We start from the raw sequence: 16490 nt of genomic DNA, 5'->3' as shown, positions 1-16490 counted from the left end.
ATTTATCGTCCTCAAACATCCTTCAATTTGAATCCAATGAAAAGCGTCTTGCTTTCATTCACTCGCTTTGTACACTCCTTGGCCTTCACACTATCAACACTTCTGCAACACCTTCCTCCCCATGGAATACGTGAACACCCACTTTACGTCTCTTGGAGACTTAAATGACGTGGACGATCACATCACAAAGCTTAAAGACAAATTGGCTTGTATCGACGCTGCGGCGAAGGAACGAAGCTTGGGGAACGAAGCGCCAGTGCCTGATTCAGTGGCCAGCTTGCTACTGCAAATTAAGGAAGGAAATTTGGTGGAGGCAGCGGAGTTGATCAGAGAGCATGGAACTGAACTGACAAAATTGCAACTAAGCAAGCTTGAAGAGGAAAAACAACACCTCGAATTAGTCCAGGAAGCGTTGGTTTTGGGTGCACAAATCGAGACAGAGCTCGATGGGGGAGACAACTTGAGTTTAGAAAGATTGAGGCAATGCGCAGAAAAAACAAGCACAATTGACCACTTTGACACCAAAGAGGTTCTTGACGCTAAGCTTGAAGAAGTGATTCTTCGGAGAAAGAGGTCGTTGTTACCCCAGCTTGACTCTCAGTTGCAAGAGATCAGGTGGCTCTCGCCCAAGGAGACCATTTCGGTGCCAGCACTGAAAATGAAGGCCATTTCAAGACTTTTGGCTGACCTTGTGGACCTTCAGGCAATCTCTGGGACCCCGCATTACCCAAATGTGTGGTGGGCGCTAGAGAGCCTTGTGAGCCCGTTTGTCGTGCGCTTCAACTACCATTTTGGCCAAGTTTCTGAGACGAATCGGATATCGCGTCCTGAATGGGCATTGAACTATGTGGAGAAGTTTTTTGCCGACTATCTTTCCTCAATTGAGCTCCTAATTGGCGACAGTTTTGTAAAGCATGGCCGTATTGGCGTCTTCGAGGTGATCACAGCAGCGCTTGTGCCAGTGAGAGAGAAAATCAATGGGATGGCCAAGACCCTAAATTCACATATTGAGAAAGCAAACGAGGAAGACGACCTAGATATGCTCGAGAAGTATGGCAGGCTTCTCTCGCACTTGATCTTTGAGATGTCTTCTTTTGATCAGAGACTCCGTGTGGGCTACAAGTATAATCCTCACATCGAGAGCTTTGAGACGCCACCAGATAAAAAGTGGATGGGGCTCACAGGTGACATTTTTATGGGCTCTGGAAACAGTGATAGTCCTGTCGTGACCAACTGGCTCAATTTGGAGCTTCAGCTCGCCAAAAGGCGCTTCGAAAACGACATTATTGGTCGCGAGGATGCATTTGAGATTGACTACGAATACGACGCCTCCTCTGCCAATCCCCATATTGTGCTAAAGCCAAGTTTCTCGGCATATGCTTTGGTGAAACTCTTTGACAATCTAACGACCCACTTCAAGACCCTCAGTATTGTCAAGTATCAGCTCAAATACGTGTCGAACATTCAACTTACTTTTCTTGATGAGTATTTGAAGGCGACAGAAAATGCATTCAAGGTTTTTAACGAGTCACTCAGCTCTAAATTGATTTCCAACTTCCTTCCAGCTTCAGCGAAGTCTAGCAGTACATCGACCACCCCCGTTGTAGTTAACAATGGGTTGAAAGGTTTGGAAATGCTCACAGGGCTATACTGCTCATTGAAGTTCATGATCCAGCACATGGAACAGTGGAGCGTAGAGCTTTTGTTCGTTCAACTATGGAACTTCTACAAAAATATTTCAACCTCAAAAGTTTCTGATGATTCGATTTTTAGCTCCGCTATTGAGCAATATACTGCTATGCTTAAGAAAGTGTTCTCCAAGTACGATGAGTTTTTCAGAAAAGAGATCCGTGGGGCCCTCAAAATGTTTGTCAACTCGGCCGTTTGGGTTATTGACGACGAGTCACCCAAAAATCAGCCATCGACACAGCTTTCAAACTTCATCACCATCGTACCAGCATACATGTCCTTTCTCAAACGTGCACTTCCAGAGACAGACTACTTTCTTGTAACTAGCAAAGTGTGTGACTGTTTTGCCTCTATCTTTCATGAGTATGTTGTCACCAACAACCAGTTCAATTCCAACGGCGTCGAGCAGCTCAAAACCGACTTTGACTGCTTAGTCAGTCACTTATCTGTGCCGCTCATGCTCAATGACGACCACACGCTATTCACCAACGTGAATAACAGAAACTACAAGAAAGTTCTCCAATCATTGGAGATGTTGAGCTCCCTCGATGCGGCCACGGCCAAATCTCTAAGAAACAATGCCGTGGAACCTCTGCAAATCCGAGAGAGATTCTCGACAAAGCTCGACTGTCTCACTGATCGTGAAGTGAACGACTTGCTCTTTCGAATTATTTAAGTTTGGTGCTGGTGGTTTTTCGCAGCCAAGAGGTCCTTTTCTCATATCCTTGCATATAAGCAGATACGTCTTGATCTAACTATAAACAACGCGGGACACTATTATTTTCATTACTAGCATGTCCCTCAATCGGAAACGCGTATGTTAGCCCATATCAATTGCCCTTGAAGCTCCTACTAATTGTAGCAACTTTCTCAGGATGAGGATCTCGTGAAAAGGCCCGTGCACAAGTACGAGAACATCGCCAAACTCTACAGTATCATGGACCGCCAACCGCATATCATGGTACCCAGAAAGCCTGCTGGTGTTGTTGTCGGAAGAAGCAGTGCCTGTGACATCCGACTTGGTGGCGCTGACGTTTCATCAAAGCATTGTCAGTTTTCCCTTTCCAGCAACAACAAAAAGGAGTACCTTTTGCTCACGGATATGAGCTCAAATGGCACGGCGGTGAACAACGAAGTGTTGGGCAAGGGAACCACAACGCTTCTCCGCAGCGGTGACAAGATTTCGTTTGCGAAAAGTGGATCTTATATTTTCAGATACGTCAGCGATGAGCAGGAGAACATGGTACAGAGATCATTTTTTGACGATTACATTCTATTGAATCAGCTAGGAAGTGGACATTACGCTGTTGTCAAAGAAGCGAGAGACAGAACTACGGGCGACATTGTGGCAGTGAAGATCTTTCATCCTAGTAAGACTTCGAGTAAAGGAAGCTCAGAGGAAGAAGCAAAACTCAAACAGGAAATGGCTCTTCTTTTAGCGATCAACCATCCGAACATTGTGAGGTTCATTTCGCATTACGTGGAGCCCATAAATGCCTTCTCCTCAACTACATACTTGGTGCTTGAGAAGGTCAACAACGGTGAGCTCTTTCAGAGAATTATAGATAAACAAAAGCTTCGACAGAACGAAACAAGGGCGATCTTTAAGCAGCTCTTATCAGGGTTGCATTATTTACATGAGCGTAACATCATTCACAGAGACATTAAGCCGGAGAACATTCTTTTAGATATAACTCCCAAGTCCTCAGAAAGTCGAAAGGCAACGGGACCTTGGGACGACCATGAGTACGATGTACGCGTAAAGATCGCAGATTTTGGCTTGGCTAAGTTCATCGGTGAACTCAAGTTCACCAATACCCTTTGCGGAACCCCAGCATATGTGGCTCCCGAGGTGCTAAACAATAACTGTAACTACTCAACCAAAGTGGACATTTGGCTGGCTGGTGTATTACTCTATGTCTGTCTATGTGGCTTTCCGCCTTTCAGCGATGAATTGGGACCTCCAAATATGAGAGATCAAATTATTCAAGGAAAATATGCATTTTACTCGCCTTTTTGGGACGATATAAGCGATAGCGCTCTTGACTTGATCAGTAACCTTCTCGTTGTTGATCCATCTGAGCGATTCGACATTGTCCAAACATGCAATCATTTCTGGTTTCAAGAAACCGATGAGAGCATCTCGATGGAAATCTCCCAAGAGAAAACTCAGCATCCAGTGAGAGAGCCAGTGAGGAATAATACACAACCGTTGACTCTACGGGAGAAGTATGCATCTGAGCTTAATTTTGTTGAAAGGTCCTCTGCTCTATGATGACGTGAGCTTGCGAATCACTTCTTTGCGTGTATCGAAGAAGATTGCAAGTAATGCATGATTGGTTTCAGCATGAGTTTTGAATGCTTCAGGAACTGTTTTAAATTGTCGCTTAGCAAGTGCGTCCAACTTTTGCTTAAGGTCAGTAAGGTTGGCAAGTATACTTGATGCTTTTTTGAAATTTTTGGTCTTCATATGAGCATCAAACTGGCCTACTAGACATGTGATGTCATTGTTTCCTTCGACGCCAAGCTTAAACCATTCAATGGCTTTAGCGGCATTGTCAAAGACGTTGAGTTCTAAGAACCCAAGCGAAGGAAAGCTCTCTTGAAGGCCCTTTGATGCACTTATTTCGAGATGGTAGCGTGATCTTACTGGATCAGTCAATGAGTAAAGTTGACCTAAGTAAAAGTGAGCCTTTACGATGGTGGTGTCGAGCTCACCAAGCTTGACTGCCTTTTCAAAGTATTCTCTAGATTTTGTCAAGTTGGGCAGAGCCGTATAATTGAAGTGGTACATGCCCAAGCTTGTGTAAACATGACTGGAGATGATGGAGTCGTCCTCAAGTTCCAAAAACTGATTCCAGTATTGTGCTGCCTGCTCGTGGTGGCCCTTGGAGAATGCAAAATCGCCAGCTAATTTGAACACAAGAGGGTGCTTGACATCCTGGAGCTCCTTTATAAGCTTGTTGGCATGTTCATAATCTTCTTTTGTGGTGTCTGGCAGTCCTATTGCTTCGAAGGCCAACATGGCGATGGCGTCATTGTTGCCTAGTTCTGCCGCCTGCTCAATCAACTCATTCTCAAGATCCACTAGATTTTTGTTGACAGAGCTGGACAATGCTCTGATATCACGCAACACCGATCGAAGAGTCATCAAGTCCTCATTTTTCGTGTAATGAGGTAGTCTGATCTGATTGGGCGCATCGAGGTTGTCGTAGATGTTGGTGAAGATCGGCATTACTTTCTTATATGCCAACCGAGAGTCATGGTCGAAAAGAAGGCGACTCATGGTCTTCTTTTTCGGTAGCACGGATTCCAATGCGGGCCGTGTAGAGTAGCATCTTGCAAATGCCACTTTGCTAGAAAACATTTGTTGTAAAAGTGACGCCTGATGTGAAAACATGTATATATAATGTGTGTATGCACACCCTACGCATTTGCAGCCAGAAGGAAATACTCTTTTTAAAAGATTAATATCATACACATACACCCAACCTAAATAGAAATTACTGTGGTATACGGAAGAACTAAAATACTATGTCGATGTTGAAAGCGACTGCGCAAGTAAATGTGAGCTTTGCTCCAGAAAATTGGTGAAAATCAGTAATGCGAGTTGTAATCAATGAACGTGTCGACTGGGTTGGCAGCAGTGGTAGAGGCTCCTGGAGTTTCGTGATTTGACAATTCTGGACTGTGCACAAGAAGGTCGTTGGGTTGGAAATCGTCATTATGACCGGCCAGGATATCAAAGTCGTATAGATTGTCTGTTTGAGCTTCGTGGCCATGTGCATTATGGTGGTGGTCGTCGAAAGACGGCTGATGTTGGCTTTGCGTCCGATAGACTTCCAGAATTTTGCTTGGCTGTGGATACTTAGACGTTTTCTGCTGACCTTCACTCCCACTGGAGCCATGCGTATCGCTCTCGTCCTGAAGCCGTCCTCGAGATCCATTTCCATTGGTATTCATATGATTGGACGGGCTAGGTAAAAGCCCACTACTGCCATCGTCATCATTATTTGTGCTTGCGGACACGACATTGGAGCCAGGCGATTGCACGGCGCTGAAGAAGTCTGGGGTTGTGGTCAATATGCTATCGTCATGCTGGTTTGATTGGTGGGCAAGGTGCTGAAACAGCGGGTGCGCCTCAAATGGCGGCCGTGTCTCGTGAGTAGTAAGCTCATTTTCGTTGTGCGCTAAAGAGTTCCAGGATTCGTGCTTGATTTGCAAGTCCCCGTGAACTTCGGACCTGTCCTCTAACAGATATTGGTTTGAAGAAAGTGCAGCCAGCTGATAATCCGAAGTCATGGCGGGGTCATGTTGCAGCGATACGTCGCTAGGGTTGCTGTAATTCTGTAGCGCAGATTGCAGATGGTGTATCAAATTGTGCTCAGCGATGAACGATTTGAGATAAAGCAAAGCATGTTTAGGGCCCACAAGCACGTGGGGAGTGGACGTCCCGCCGGGAGCGTAGTAGGCGCCACTGACTTGTTGGCCTTCCGAGAAATCGTCGCAAATCGACCATTGATTTAGATTCGAGTTGACGGAATCAAAAAAGAACACCGAAAAGCGTGGTTTCCGAGCAAGACTGAGACGCAACTCGTTATTCTCCTTGTTGATGTTGTTGTCCAATAATGAGCACTGAAGAACAGACGAAATGGGATAGAAGATTCGGAAGAGAATCCTGGAGTTGTTGGAGATGGCCAGAAAGAAGTAGTTGATCTCCTCGTTCTTGCGGGATAAAATCACCATCAAGTCGACATTCTTCATCACCCCATTAAGCGTAAACGGAGCTAGATTCACCAACAGCTGCTGGAGCTTGACATCGTGGGAGCCGCTTTTGATCCGCTGCCAGCTTCCAACAGATAGCGATGAGCAATCGATAAAACAGTATTTTTCGTTCACTTCCACGGTACTGATGCTCTGCATGTGGAGCGCTGACATGCTTGAATACGAATTGGAGCGGGAAGAATGGATGCTCGAGCTCAGGTTGGTGGAAAACGTCGACAGAGCGGCATTATTCTTCGAGACGCCGTTCTGGGCCTTGATTGGTTTGCCCATTCGCTCGAACTTACGAAGCTTGGCTCTGCGGTTCTGGAACCAGATCCTCACCGCCTTTTCGCTCATGTTAGTTCGTTCACTGATCTCTTTTCGTTGGTCTGGCGTCGGGTTCTGGTTCTTGTCAAACTCCCGAAGAAGATACTCAAGCACCTCGCCTGAGGCACGGGTTCTCTTGTTGGAGGATTCCTCAGCCATCAAGAGCCAGAGTTCTCTCTTGAAAAAAGTGGTAGTATGTGGTTGAAGGTGCTCGGCAAAAGGTGCAAGTGAGCCTTGAGCATGCGGTTTAGAGGGAGTGTGCTCGCCAGGGCGGATGCCGCTGGGTACAAGGGGGATTGTCTGCAGGACGCACAAGGAAGGGTCAAAAAAAAAAAAGATCAATGGGGGTCCTGGGCTCAAGTTGCGCCGCTCATGCGGTGCGCTCACCAACTGGCTTCCGCTGGGCGAAGGTGTAAGAAACCAGGGGAGACGGAGACACCTTGGAGGCATCTAAATTCAATTGACCAATCGAGACGCTTGCTTTAGATGTAGACAGCAGATCTTTTTTTTTTTTTTTTTTATATTTGCCGGCAGCCTCCTTGTTTTTCGCCGTTTTCGCCGTTCTCGCTTGTGCGATTGGAAACGTGATAACGCACAAGCCTGTAGAAAACGAAGCCTCGGGTGCGGCCGTCCCGGTTGTTCTCGTTTAGCAAAGCTATCATTTTTAAAAGTCCCCACAGATGAGTCCTAAGAGATTCAATCATATTGGTCATTTCTGATTTTGGTTGCTTGTATTCTTCGGTTTATCTTTTTTTTTTTTTTTCCTTTTTTTTTTTAGTGGTTCTCGCCGCATCGGTGAGTCGCAACCTCATGCCTGTCGATGCGAGCATGAAAGGTGCCATGCGTTTGGCACGGCGAGAATGAAAAGTCCCGAAACCTAAAACAGCAACACAAATTTTACATAGTAAGAAGCCGATGCGTATTGGACACAACGGGCCCAAAACTCTCTAAAAATCTTATCAACAAATCAGGAAATCTAAGAGCTGATTGTTTGTCGCCACACCTTCTTTGTTTCACAACGGATTGTTCCTTGAGGCCGAGGCCTCTTCCATGAGAACAAAGAAACAACAACAAGATGTGATAAACCCGGCGCATTACCCTAGTTGCAGCCATCCGCATTGAAGATTGGCCAATCATCCTCTCTTCTAAAAAGTACTAGTAATGCGCCGCCTCATTTAGGCAGACCAGATCTCATCGCGGTACAAACTTCCCAATCGCACCTTTTGTGTTTGACTCCACGGATGGCTAGCGGCCGTGATAAGCAGTGCGGCAGAATGACGTTTGTGACATTTTCCAGCTTCCCCTGTGGGCGTTGTTGTGCCTTCACTTTACAACATCAAGTCGTCGAGTGAAAGATCCTCAAACGCTACAAAACAAAGCTTCAACTCTCGCCACGCCTTGGTGGGCTGCCACCTTTTGTACTCTTCGACCAACTCATTTAGCAATTGCAAGTTCTCAATGTTCCTGATGGCGAGCAAGTCATTGACTAGCCCTCGTACATTCCACGGTAAATGGTATAGATTTTTGTCACTGTGCCACACGTCTTCTGTGGCTATAGCCATGGCTGCGTTTGCCGCGTTTGCTGCTGCTGATGACACCGGTGTAGTTGCATTGGAGCTTGTGTCCTTGCTCTCCTTGGGGGCCAGCGCTGGGCCGACTTTGCTTTTCAACCCGGCCCCGGGCCTCTCAAACTTTAGCGCCCGGGAATGCACCAACGTAGTAGTCTCCATGAGAAATCTAATGCCTGTCTCATACACGTCTTCATTGTCAAAGATGCGCCCATGCGAGCCATTGTTCACGTTGACTGGGCCCTGGAGCCGCTCGCTTAAATCAGTAACCATATTCTGATCCAGGTATCCCACATTTTGCATCGTCAAGATCACCAGGAAAAGTTTCACGAGAAATGGCGGAACGTGACAATTCTCATCAATATAGATACACTTGTAGATGTTAGGGTGGCTCACAAGGCTATCGATGGATGAGAACAATGGCACAAACTGATCGTTCAACGACCCTGCAAGCGTCATCTTGACATTATTTTCACACAAGTACTTTGTGTCTGCGCTGAGCTGCTTGGAGATGTCTGATGACGTCTTTTGCAACTCAAAGAGCTCCTTGATGATCTCGTTTTCTGCTTGATAGTATGCTCTAATCACCACTCGAGCATTGAGTCCAGGGTATGGCCCACAGTGTATCCCTGACATTGAGAGCATGCCGAGCTTCTTTTTGTGCAAATGGAACTCTTCGCTCTGATGCATGGCGCTGAATAAGGTGATGGCAGCTGGAGTAGCAATGGAGCTGCTCACAAAGAAGATCATGTCAGCTGAGTTGATCTCGTGCCTCCAATTGCGCAAGAGACGAAACGATTCTCGAACGCGTTCTGTGATGGTCCCTTGACCCTCGAGGCAAATGGCACTGATCTCCCTGCTGAACTTCTCATCTTCTCTTTCGTCAAGCCAATGAACGAATGCGTCGATGGCCTTGAGGCCAAATTGCTTTGCGCTGCCGGTGGACTGGGCAACGTAATTTCTAACGAACTTGGGAGGGAGAAGACTGTGCATAGTTATCACCACCACTCTCTTCGTACGCTTTCTCTTTTTGGCACTAACAGAGCCTGCATTATTGAGATAAAGGTGCCTTTCGCTTGTCTGATCGCCCTTGATGAACTTTTCCCCCAAAAGGCGAGCTTTGGTGACTAGGGTGATTTCACGGAAGTTGTTGTTCAAATTAGGAAGCACCAGGGGCTTTTCTAAGGTTGAATTTACAGACGGCGTTCTAGAGTGTCTAGACTGCTGTGGTGAGGCAACCGCAGCTTCCAATGTCGATTTCACCGGTGCATCCTTGGCTTCGAGAGATTTGGGCTCCCCCTTCAAATCACGTTTTGATTGTAGAGCGACGTCCTTTGGTGGGTTTGTCGCCTTAGGAGCCTTTGTCTCGGGAGATTGAGTCTTCAGCTCTGCTCTAGCCGTCTGCTGCGCCTGAGTCTTTAGTTCTGCCCGTGCCTTTTGCTCCTCCAATGCCTTCTGTTCCGCCTGAGCCTTCTGCTCCTCCAACGCCTTCTGCTTTGCCTTGGAGCTCACCAAACTGGCCTCTAGAAGCTCGTTGGGCAACGCAGGACCCTTTTTGTTGCTGAAGGGCACAGGCGCCTGCTCTGTGTTTGTCCCACACACGGCCAACTCCGCCTCCAGCGACCCGTGCACGTACTTGATTGCATAGTGGGCGTTTCCCCGGGAGTTATCTAGCACTGCCCTGGCCGCCCGAAACACTTCAGCATTGTCTGTGTCTTCAGTATCCGATTCTGGCTCCGCATTACTTGAAAAGGGCCAAAACCACAGGCTTTGCTTTGTAGTGGTAGCATTGGCATCCTCAGGAGTCTCTGGTGCTGTGTCGGACAGAAAGAAACTGTACCACGGTCTATCCAGTTTAGGAGGCTCGGTCAGAGCGTCAGCTTCGCCCTGGGCCTCTTGTTCCTTGGGAGGTTCAGGTTCTGTAGATTTCCAAAAGAAAAACGACGACTTTGTAGGTTGGTTCTGTTGCCTGGACGCATCTTGGGCCGAATCTACCGCCTGGTCCACTGGTTGCGGCTGTTGATCCGAACCGTCGTGTTCCTGCTGCTGCTGAGCGTCGGCGTTGCGCCAGAACATGAAGTATGCGAGCGTGAGCAACAAAATGGTGAAAGTTGGGAAAGAAAATGTATGGGGAAAAGGTTGTAGATGTGGATGGGTTGCAAAGTTGTGGTTATCTAAGTCACATGGATGCTATCAGGCACCCAAGGCTCGCGCAGGGTAGGCAGCTGGCCGAGTCCATGTGAAGAAGAGGAAAATGGAAAAAGCAAGGGTAGGATAAGGGAGTTGAAGAGAACAGTGAAGCGAGAGGTTTCAAGAAAACTGTTTGAACCTTGGATACTTTTTTTTTTCGAAGCTGTGGGTGACTACAATGGAGATCACATTGGAGGTTGTGGACTCTGCGCCCAAAAATGGTTGCAAATGCGACAGGGGCCTGTGAGACCTGTAGTGAGCAAGGCGTAGATGGTTGAAGAAAAGAACATACAATTGATTAGTAGTTCATGTTGGTGGAGGACTTTGGTGATGATGCTTGCTTGGTTGGTGTTTTTCGTGGTGTCCTTGGTGTTAGTGCAATCTCCTCTATGAGTGGTTGCAAGGGTTCAAAACGAGTTTCACTTTGGCGAGGCGCAGATTGCCTGGCCTCTAGTGGGTTTAACCCAACATTTCCACTTCCACTAAAAGATTCTTTAGTGTGAGGGAGTTGTTAAAGGGTAAAATTGGGCCCTAGGTCGATGAAGGCTTTGTTGTTGCAGCATGGTCAGCGGTGTGACGCACAGCACTTATGAAAGCTAAACTGTGACATTTACAAGGCACGTCCTCTTATTTTACTAGCTATCACTTTCTAATGGCGATGTGTTCTGAAGTATTTGTGAAACTTATTCCTTTTCAGTGGTCTCCAATGGCCCTGCAACCGTTTCACCCAGAGGAGTTGACTTTTACCTCCAACAGTTCCATGCTCAGTGATAACTTTTCTAAGAATACTATACTTTTTTAGGCTTATTTGAGCTCATAGGTGCAAACAGATGATTCTCTAAGATATGGTAACGGTTGCATCCAACTGAGTATTTGGTTATTGCTCATAATCTTACTTCATGAAATGACAGCTAAAGTCGGACTTTGATCAAGAGGGAAGTCTAAACAGAGACTTCGTAGACATTACAATGAATGTATCTCTTGGTATTTCTACTTAAAAAATTTAGTGGAAACACCTGCTGATGCTGCTTTGGCTGCAAAAATGTCGTTGCGTATTCACCACAAATGGTACCAACAATCTCCACAGCAAGCCCAAAAAGTGCTTTCAAAACCGTAACCGTTTCATAATTTCAACTCATGAAATTAAAATGGTACCAAATTAAACAGTATTTCTGGCCATTTGATCAAATTATCTCGACCTCTGCGGAGGCAGCCACGACATTGTCGCATTCTAATCTACTACAGTTCACCATGTGGTCAACAAGGGTACCACTTCACCATTTGCTAGTGATTTACAGAGTGCAAACAGATCCCAATTTCTGACTCAGTTGGATCTGCCCAATTGTCATAATAAGCAACTTTGCGTTCAATTCTGTACCTCTATCACACTTCACACTTTGTTCTCACTCCTCAACCATTTCTCTGCCTATTTGCACCTAAACTGCAAACCCATCAACCGACAAATCGCCTTGATAAACCCCACATTCACCATTTCAATCACATCATTCACAAGAGTCTATTTCAACTCCCAATAAACCCCAGAAGAATAATATCGATTAATTAATTGCCAACCACAAATCCCACAGTTCCACCGTCTTCACCACCATAAAAGTGCCCTGCACATCTGCAACTCTCACCAACTACATGGACCCATGGAAGCTCATTGAAGAAAGGCTCCACGAGCGGGACGAGCTCGAGAAAAAAGACGGAGCGTACTTTAAGGCATTCTCACAGCTCGCAAGGCTTCTACCGCAGGGCAATGCGTCGTTGGCCGAGAAGGAGCGCCAGGTGTTGATTCTGGAGAACGAAACGCTTATTGAGAGACTCAACCAGCAGACGCTACGACTCGAGAGTCTGGAGGGGAAAGTGGCACAGCAGGACAAAAAGATCCGGCTGTTGGAGCTGACAGTGGCGCAATTGAACCTGAAAATTGACCATTTGGTGCTAGAAGTTGCAGAGAAGAACCGGACGGTCGAGATCATCAACGACGAGCACTTGGTGCATGAGATCCAGCAGAACGTGTTGAAGGAGGAGATTGAGAAGTTGAAGAAGGAGAATGAGCTGTTGGTGCAGCGGTGGATGGCCAAAGTGGCGCAGGATGCTGATTCGATGAACCAAGGCAATGAGAGGTAACTCCACGATGCATTGCCTGCGGAAGAGGATCGAAGAGACGAACTGGTATTCTGTCGAGTACCTGTTCAATGATGGCCAAAGCAAATCGCTTTCTTAAAGTATAGTCAGTGTCGTAATCGGTGGGCCAGAACCTGTATTTATATTGACTTTCATCTACACGTTGTGTGCCAACCATGGCTTCTTCTACGAAATCTTATCTCGTTAACTGTGTATTACCTGTTCATAATCATGCTGCTACTTATTTGGAGGTGTCGACGACGTATCTGCCCAAAATCTTGCCCTGTTCCATCAACTCGTAGATCGATGGCAATTCAGACAAACCGACAATCTTGATAGGGCACTTGATCAAGCCTCTGGCAAAGAAGTCAAGCGCCTCGGCACTGTCTGCTCTGTTACCGACGTAGGAGCCTCTGATGCTCACGGACTTCACCACAGCATCGAACACTGGGGCAACCACCTTGGCACCAGCAGGCAAACCAACAAGCACAACGGTACCGGTGGATCTGATGTAGTCAACAGACTGTGCAATGGCCTTCTCGGAAACAGAAACGTTGATAGCACCGTGAGGACCGCCATTGGTGGCCTCCTGAACGTCCTTGACGATGTCCTTGGACTTGGTGAAGTCAATGAACTTCTCAGCACCCAAGGACTTGCAGAACTCGGCCTTCTCGTCACCACCGTCAATGGCAGCCACTCTGTAGCCCATGGCCTTGGCGTACTGGATGGCCAAAGAACCCAATCCACCGCCAGCACCAGAGATGCACACCCACTGGCCTGCTTGCAAGTTAGCGGTCTTCAATGCCTTGTAAACGGTGATACCAGCACACAAGATGGGAGCAGCGAGGGCCAAGTCCACGTGCTTGGGGATTCTGGCGGCCTGAACAGCGTCAGCGGTAGCGTACTGCTCAAAAGAACCGTCGTGGGTGTAACCAGACAAGTCAGCGTCGGCACAATTGGGCTCGTCACCGTGCTGGCAGAACTCACAGTTCAAGCACGAACCGTTCAACCACTTGACACCAGCGTAGTCGCCGATCTCCCAGCCCTTGACGTTTTTGCCCATGGCCACCACAACACCGGCACCTTCGTGGCCACCGACCAAGGGCAATTTTGTGGCCAATGGCCAGTCACCTTTCCAGGCGTGCAAGTCGGTGTGGCACACACCGGAGTACTTGATGTTGACCAAGAGCTCGTTGTCCTTTGGCTCAGGCACTGGGATGTCCTTGTACTGCAAAGGGCCACCGTTTTGCTCAAAGACAACAGCTTTTTGTGTTTTTGGAATGCTCATGATTTCGTGAAGATTGATTGATGATGGAGAAGAAAATACTTTGGAAATTCCACCGGTGTTGCTCTGCTTTTATATTTTTCGCAGCCAAAGGGTGCCATCTGACGCATGGCCGGTGGTTCGCATTGGGTGACGGTGCGGCTTTTTCCCATCCGATTCGCTCGAGGAATCAGGTGGTTTCAAGAAGGGAGCCAGTTTTGGGACAATGGGTCTTTTTTTTCATTCACTGGCATTTTTGAAAATTGTAGTTGAGGGGAGAAGAAAAATGAACTGATTGATTGTTTTTGTAAGATTGACATGTGGTGTTGAAATTTTACTGTCTTCGCCAATCTCACTTTTTTCTATCTGCTCTTTCATGGAACATCAGATCGTCGTTTCAACTGCACCTACGAGCCGCAATTGGAAGAACCGGGCATCGCCGCCAAGGAGGGGTGGTGTCTTGCGGCTCAGGGTCAAAGGCTGCGGTGAAATTGGCCTGGCTCCAGCTTCCTTTCGTCACGATGTGGTGTCGCATCACCTGATGTATGCGCTTAAGGATCATGATGCCCGAAACTGCATCATGCACAGCCAAGTCGCCCAGTACGTGGGAATCTGGTCTAATTTTTCCGTGCCATGTTGGGGACACACGTTTCTAGAAATGTAACCTGTCGAATGGAACGGTTGCAAAAAAAATAAAAAAAAATGAAAAAAAAAAAAAAAAAATGCATCGCCACAGAATCGTCAGAGTATGTCAGCATAGACCTGAATAATTTTGCAGATTTGAGTGGCGTTGCATATGAGCGTCTAGCGCAATGAATAGTTTCTAGAAGTATACTTCCCGCTTTGAAGGGCCTGCTGCCGGACCACCTTATGCGTTTTAAATCGTATTGGAAACTTTAGAGCGTATTTCGATCTATCTCGTAGGTCGTGATTTAACTCGTGGATAGGCTTAAAATAGACACAAGCATATGCACTTAGAGCGCCTACTCTAGTAGATGCTGACAACACCTTTGCTTATTTGGGCATTTTCCATAAACTTGAAGGAGCTTTCATCTCTTTACAGTAAATGACAATATCGCCCGACCGACGAGGGTCCCAGTGGAAGTAACTGTTGAAAATCCTACGGCACTCACGGTAAGTGGTGTATTTTAGGAAGTCTGCAATGGCTCGCTCAGTAGGTTCGAACATCACTAAGTGTGACGGCCACGGCCGCAGAATTGTGCCCAAATGTTCACGCAAGAATTGTAGCGGGTTGTCAAAAAACTGGTCCAGCTCGTCTCTATATTGTAGCACGTCCTCCAAGTTTCCGCTGGCCAAGTGTAATGGTGGTTCACAGGTGAGCATCCACATGTTGTTTATGAGATCTGGTCTGTGGAAGGAAGAGTGCCAGGGCACAGAGTGACAGGGGGTAAGGAAACCGACGGAGGAAACCTGGGGATCGTTTCTGAGCACGTCCACCACAGCAATCTCCCCCTGTTCGTTGATTCTGGTAAAGAAGAAAGCAATCGCCAGATGCAATATCAAGATGGCCGCTACAACGACTTTGAAGTAGCGTTTTCCTAGTAGCGGTTTGCTCGCTTGCGCAACGAGCACCATACAGATAGGGTACAATGGGTAGATGAAGCGAAACTCCTTGTGGGCAATCAACGAGAAGGCAATAATCACAAACAATGACGTGAGCACTAATAGCTTTTTTTTGAACCGCCACATGGCTATCGCCCAGAGTGGTAAGTACCCCAAGAGAAGCAAAGGAAGTCCCTGGAAAAGGTAAAAATGCCATGGAGCGCTTCCGTAGAAAATCAGCAAGTTCTTGACCACATTGAATTCGATGAAGTTGTACAACGGAAACGTAGCTTTGCCATAGAAAAGAATGTCTGGAATTGCAGCCACTGCACCAACCACAGCAAGAAGTGTCGCAAGAGACAGTCCGACCAGCATAAGAAGCATAGGTTGATGTAAGTTCCTGATCACGTAGCTGGCTCCCATAAAACCCCAAAGTAGAGCATTTGTAGGACGAACTATACAGCTCAAGAAGCCAAAAACGCAGCTCCTTACGATGCTACCATTAGGTCTGTTCCATGGCCAATAAGCCAAGCCGATAGTTGTAAGCACCATCTCCAAATTATTTGAGAACGCTCTAGTAATGAAGAACCAGTTCCATCCACTACAAAGACTTGCTGCCAACGCCAACATAGCTATTTGTACGCTCCCAGTATACGCCAAAGCGAGTTTGTATAGGTAAGTCTCCCCCACAGCAGCCATTAGAGCACCCACTAGTTTTGGAGCTAGATAAACTGTCCATTCCTCGTGTCCTGGGGCCAATGCACCAAGAAGCTTATAAGCTATAGCGTAGATCCACGGATGAAGCGACGAACGGAGTCCCTCGTGCCATTCCCATGTTATGTAGCCATACCCATACACAAGCTTGTGGGCAGGTTCTAGCGCCTGGTAGAACTCGTCCGGTTGAAAGAACGTTACAATTGTGAGTGCATTGATCAACCGATATAGTGAGACAAGGCCAAAGATCTTGAGACTTGAAAGCATTCTGAATTCAAGGA

At 47.0% G+C, this 16490-nt stretch overlaps 8 protein-coding genes across 8 annotated transcripts; 3 read left to right on the top strand and 5 right to left on the bottom strand. All coding sequences in view use genetic code 12, as the record gives it.

The window, feature by feature from the left end:
- Positions 1–121: 121 nt before the first annotated feature.
- TIP20 (Tip20p) lies at positions 122–2365 on the top strand (the record flags this gene model as incomplete). Its single annotated transcript, XM_029036356.1, has 1 exon — positions 122–2365. One exon carries the CDS (start codon positions 122–124, stop codon positions 2363–2365), a length of 2244 nt encoding a protein of 747 aa, XP_028889247.1.
- A 118-nt stretch (positions 2366–2483) lies between these two features.
- On the top strand, positions 2484–3872 carry DUN1 (serine/threonine protein kinase DUN1; the record flags this gene model as incomplete). The annotated part of the gene is made up of 3 exons (XM_054702309.1): positions 2484–2504; positions 2552–3757; positions 3816–3872. 3 exons carry the CDS (start codon positions 2484–2486, stop codon positions 3870–3872), a joined length of 1284 nt encoding a protein of 427 aa, XP_054558284.1.
- An 86-nt stretch (positions 3873–3958) lies between these two features.
- CJI96_0005359 (uncharacterized protein) lies at positions 3959–4975 on the bottom strand (the record flags this gene model as incomplete). Its single annotated transcript, XM_029036354.2, has 1 exon — positions 3959–4975. One exon carries the CDS (start codon positions 4973–4975, stop codon positions 3959–3961), a length of 1017 nt encoding a protein of 338 aa, XP_028889245.2.
- Positions 4976–5286: 311 nt separating this feature from the next.
- Positions 5287–6939, bottom strand: GRF10 (Grf10p; the record flags this gene model as incomplete). Its single annotated transcript, XM_029036353.2, has 1 exon — positions 5287–6939. The coding sequence occupies one exon, from the start codon at positions 6937–6939 to the stop codon at positions 5287–5289; it is 1653 nt and encodes a 550-aa protein (XP_028889244.2).
- Positions 6940–8108: 1169 nt separating this feature from the next.
- Positions 8109–10424, bottom strand: CJI96_0005357 (uncharacterized protein; the record flags this gene model as incomplete). The annotated part of the gene is made up of 1 exon (XM_029036352.2): positions 8109–10424. The coding sequence occupies one exon, from the start codon at positions 10422–10424 to the stop codon at positions 8109–8111; it is 2316 nt and encodes a 771-aa protein (XP_028889243.2).
- A 1758-nt stretch (positions 10425–12182) lies between these two features.
- Positions 12183–12671, top strand: CJI96_0005356 (uncharacterized protein; the record flags this gene model as incomplete). Its single annotated transcript, XM_029036351.1, has 1 exon — positions 12183–12671. The coding sequence occupies one exon, from the start codon at positions 12183–12185 to the stop codon at positions 12669–12671; it is 489 nt and encodes a 162-aa protein (XP_028889242.1).
- Positions 12672–12909: 238 nt separating this feature from the next.
- ADH1 (Adh1p) lies at positions 12910–13956 on the bottom strand (the record flags this gene model as incomplete). The annotated part of the gene is made up of 1 exon (XM_029036350.1): positions 12910–13956. The coding sequence occupies one exon, from the start codon at positions 13954–13956 to the stop codon at positions 12910–12912; it is 1047 nt and encodes a 348-aa protein (XP_028889241.1).
- A 990-nt stretch (positions 13957–14946) lies between these two features.
- CJI96_0005354 (putative glycosylphosphatidylinositol-alpha 1,2 mannosyltransferase) lies at positions 14947–16476 on the bottom strand (the record flags this gene model as incomplete). The annotated part of the gene is made up of 1 exon (XM_029036349.1): positions 14947–16476. One exon carries the CDS (start codon positions 16474–16476, stop codon positions 14947–14949), a length of 1530 nt encoding a protein of 509 aa, XP_028889240.1.
- Between the last annotated feature and the right edge of the window lie 14 nt (positions 16477–16490).

Source organism: Candidozyma auris, chromosome 7 (assembly GCF_003013715.1).
Source record: "Candidozyma auris chromosome 7, complete sequence".
Lineage (NCBI taxonomy): Eukaryota > Fungi > Ascomycota > Pichiomycetes > Serinales > Metschnikowiaceae > Candidozyma > Candidozyma auris.
This window is presented reverse-complemented; position numbering and strand designations above follow the sequence as displayed.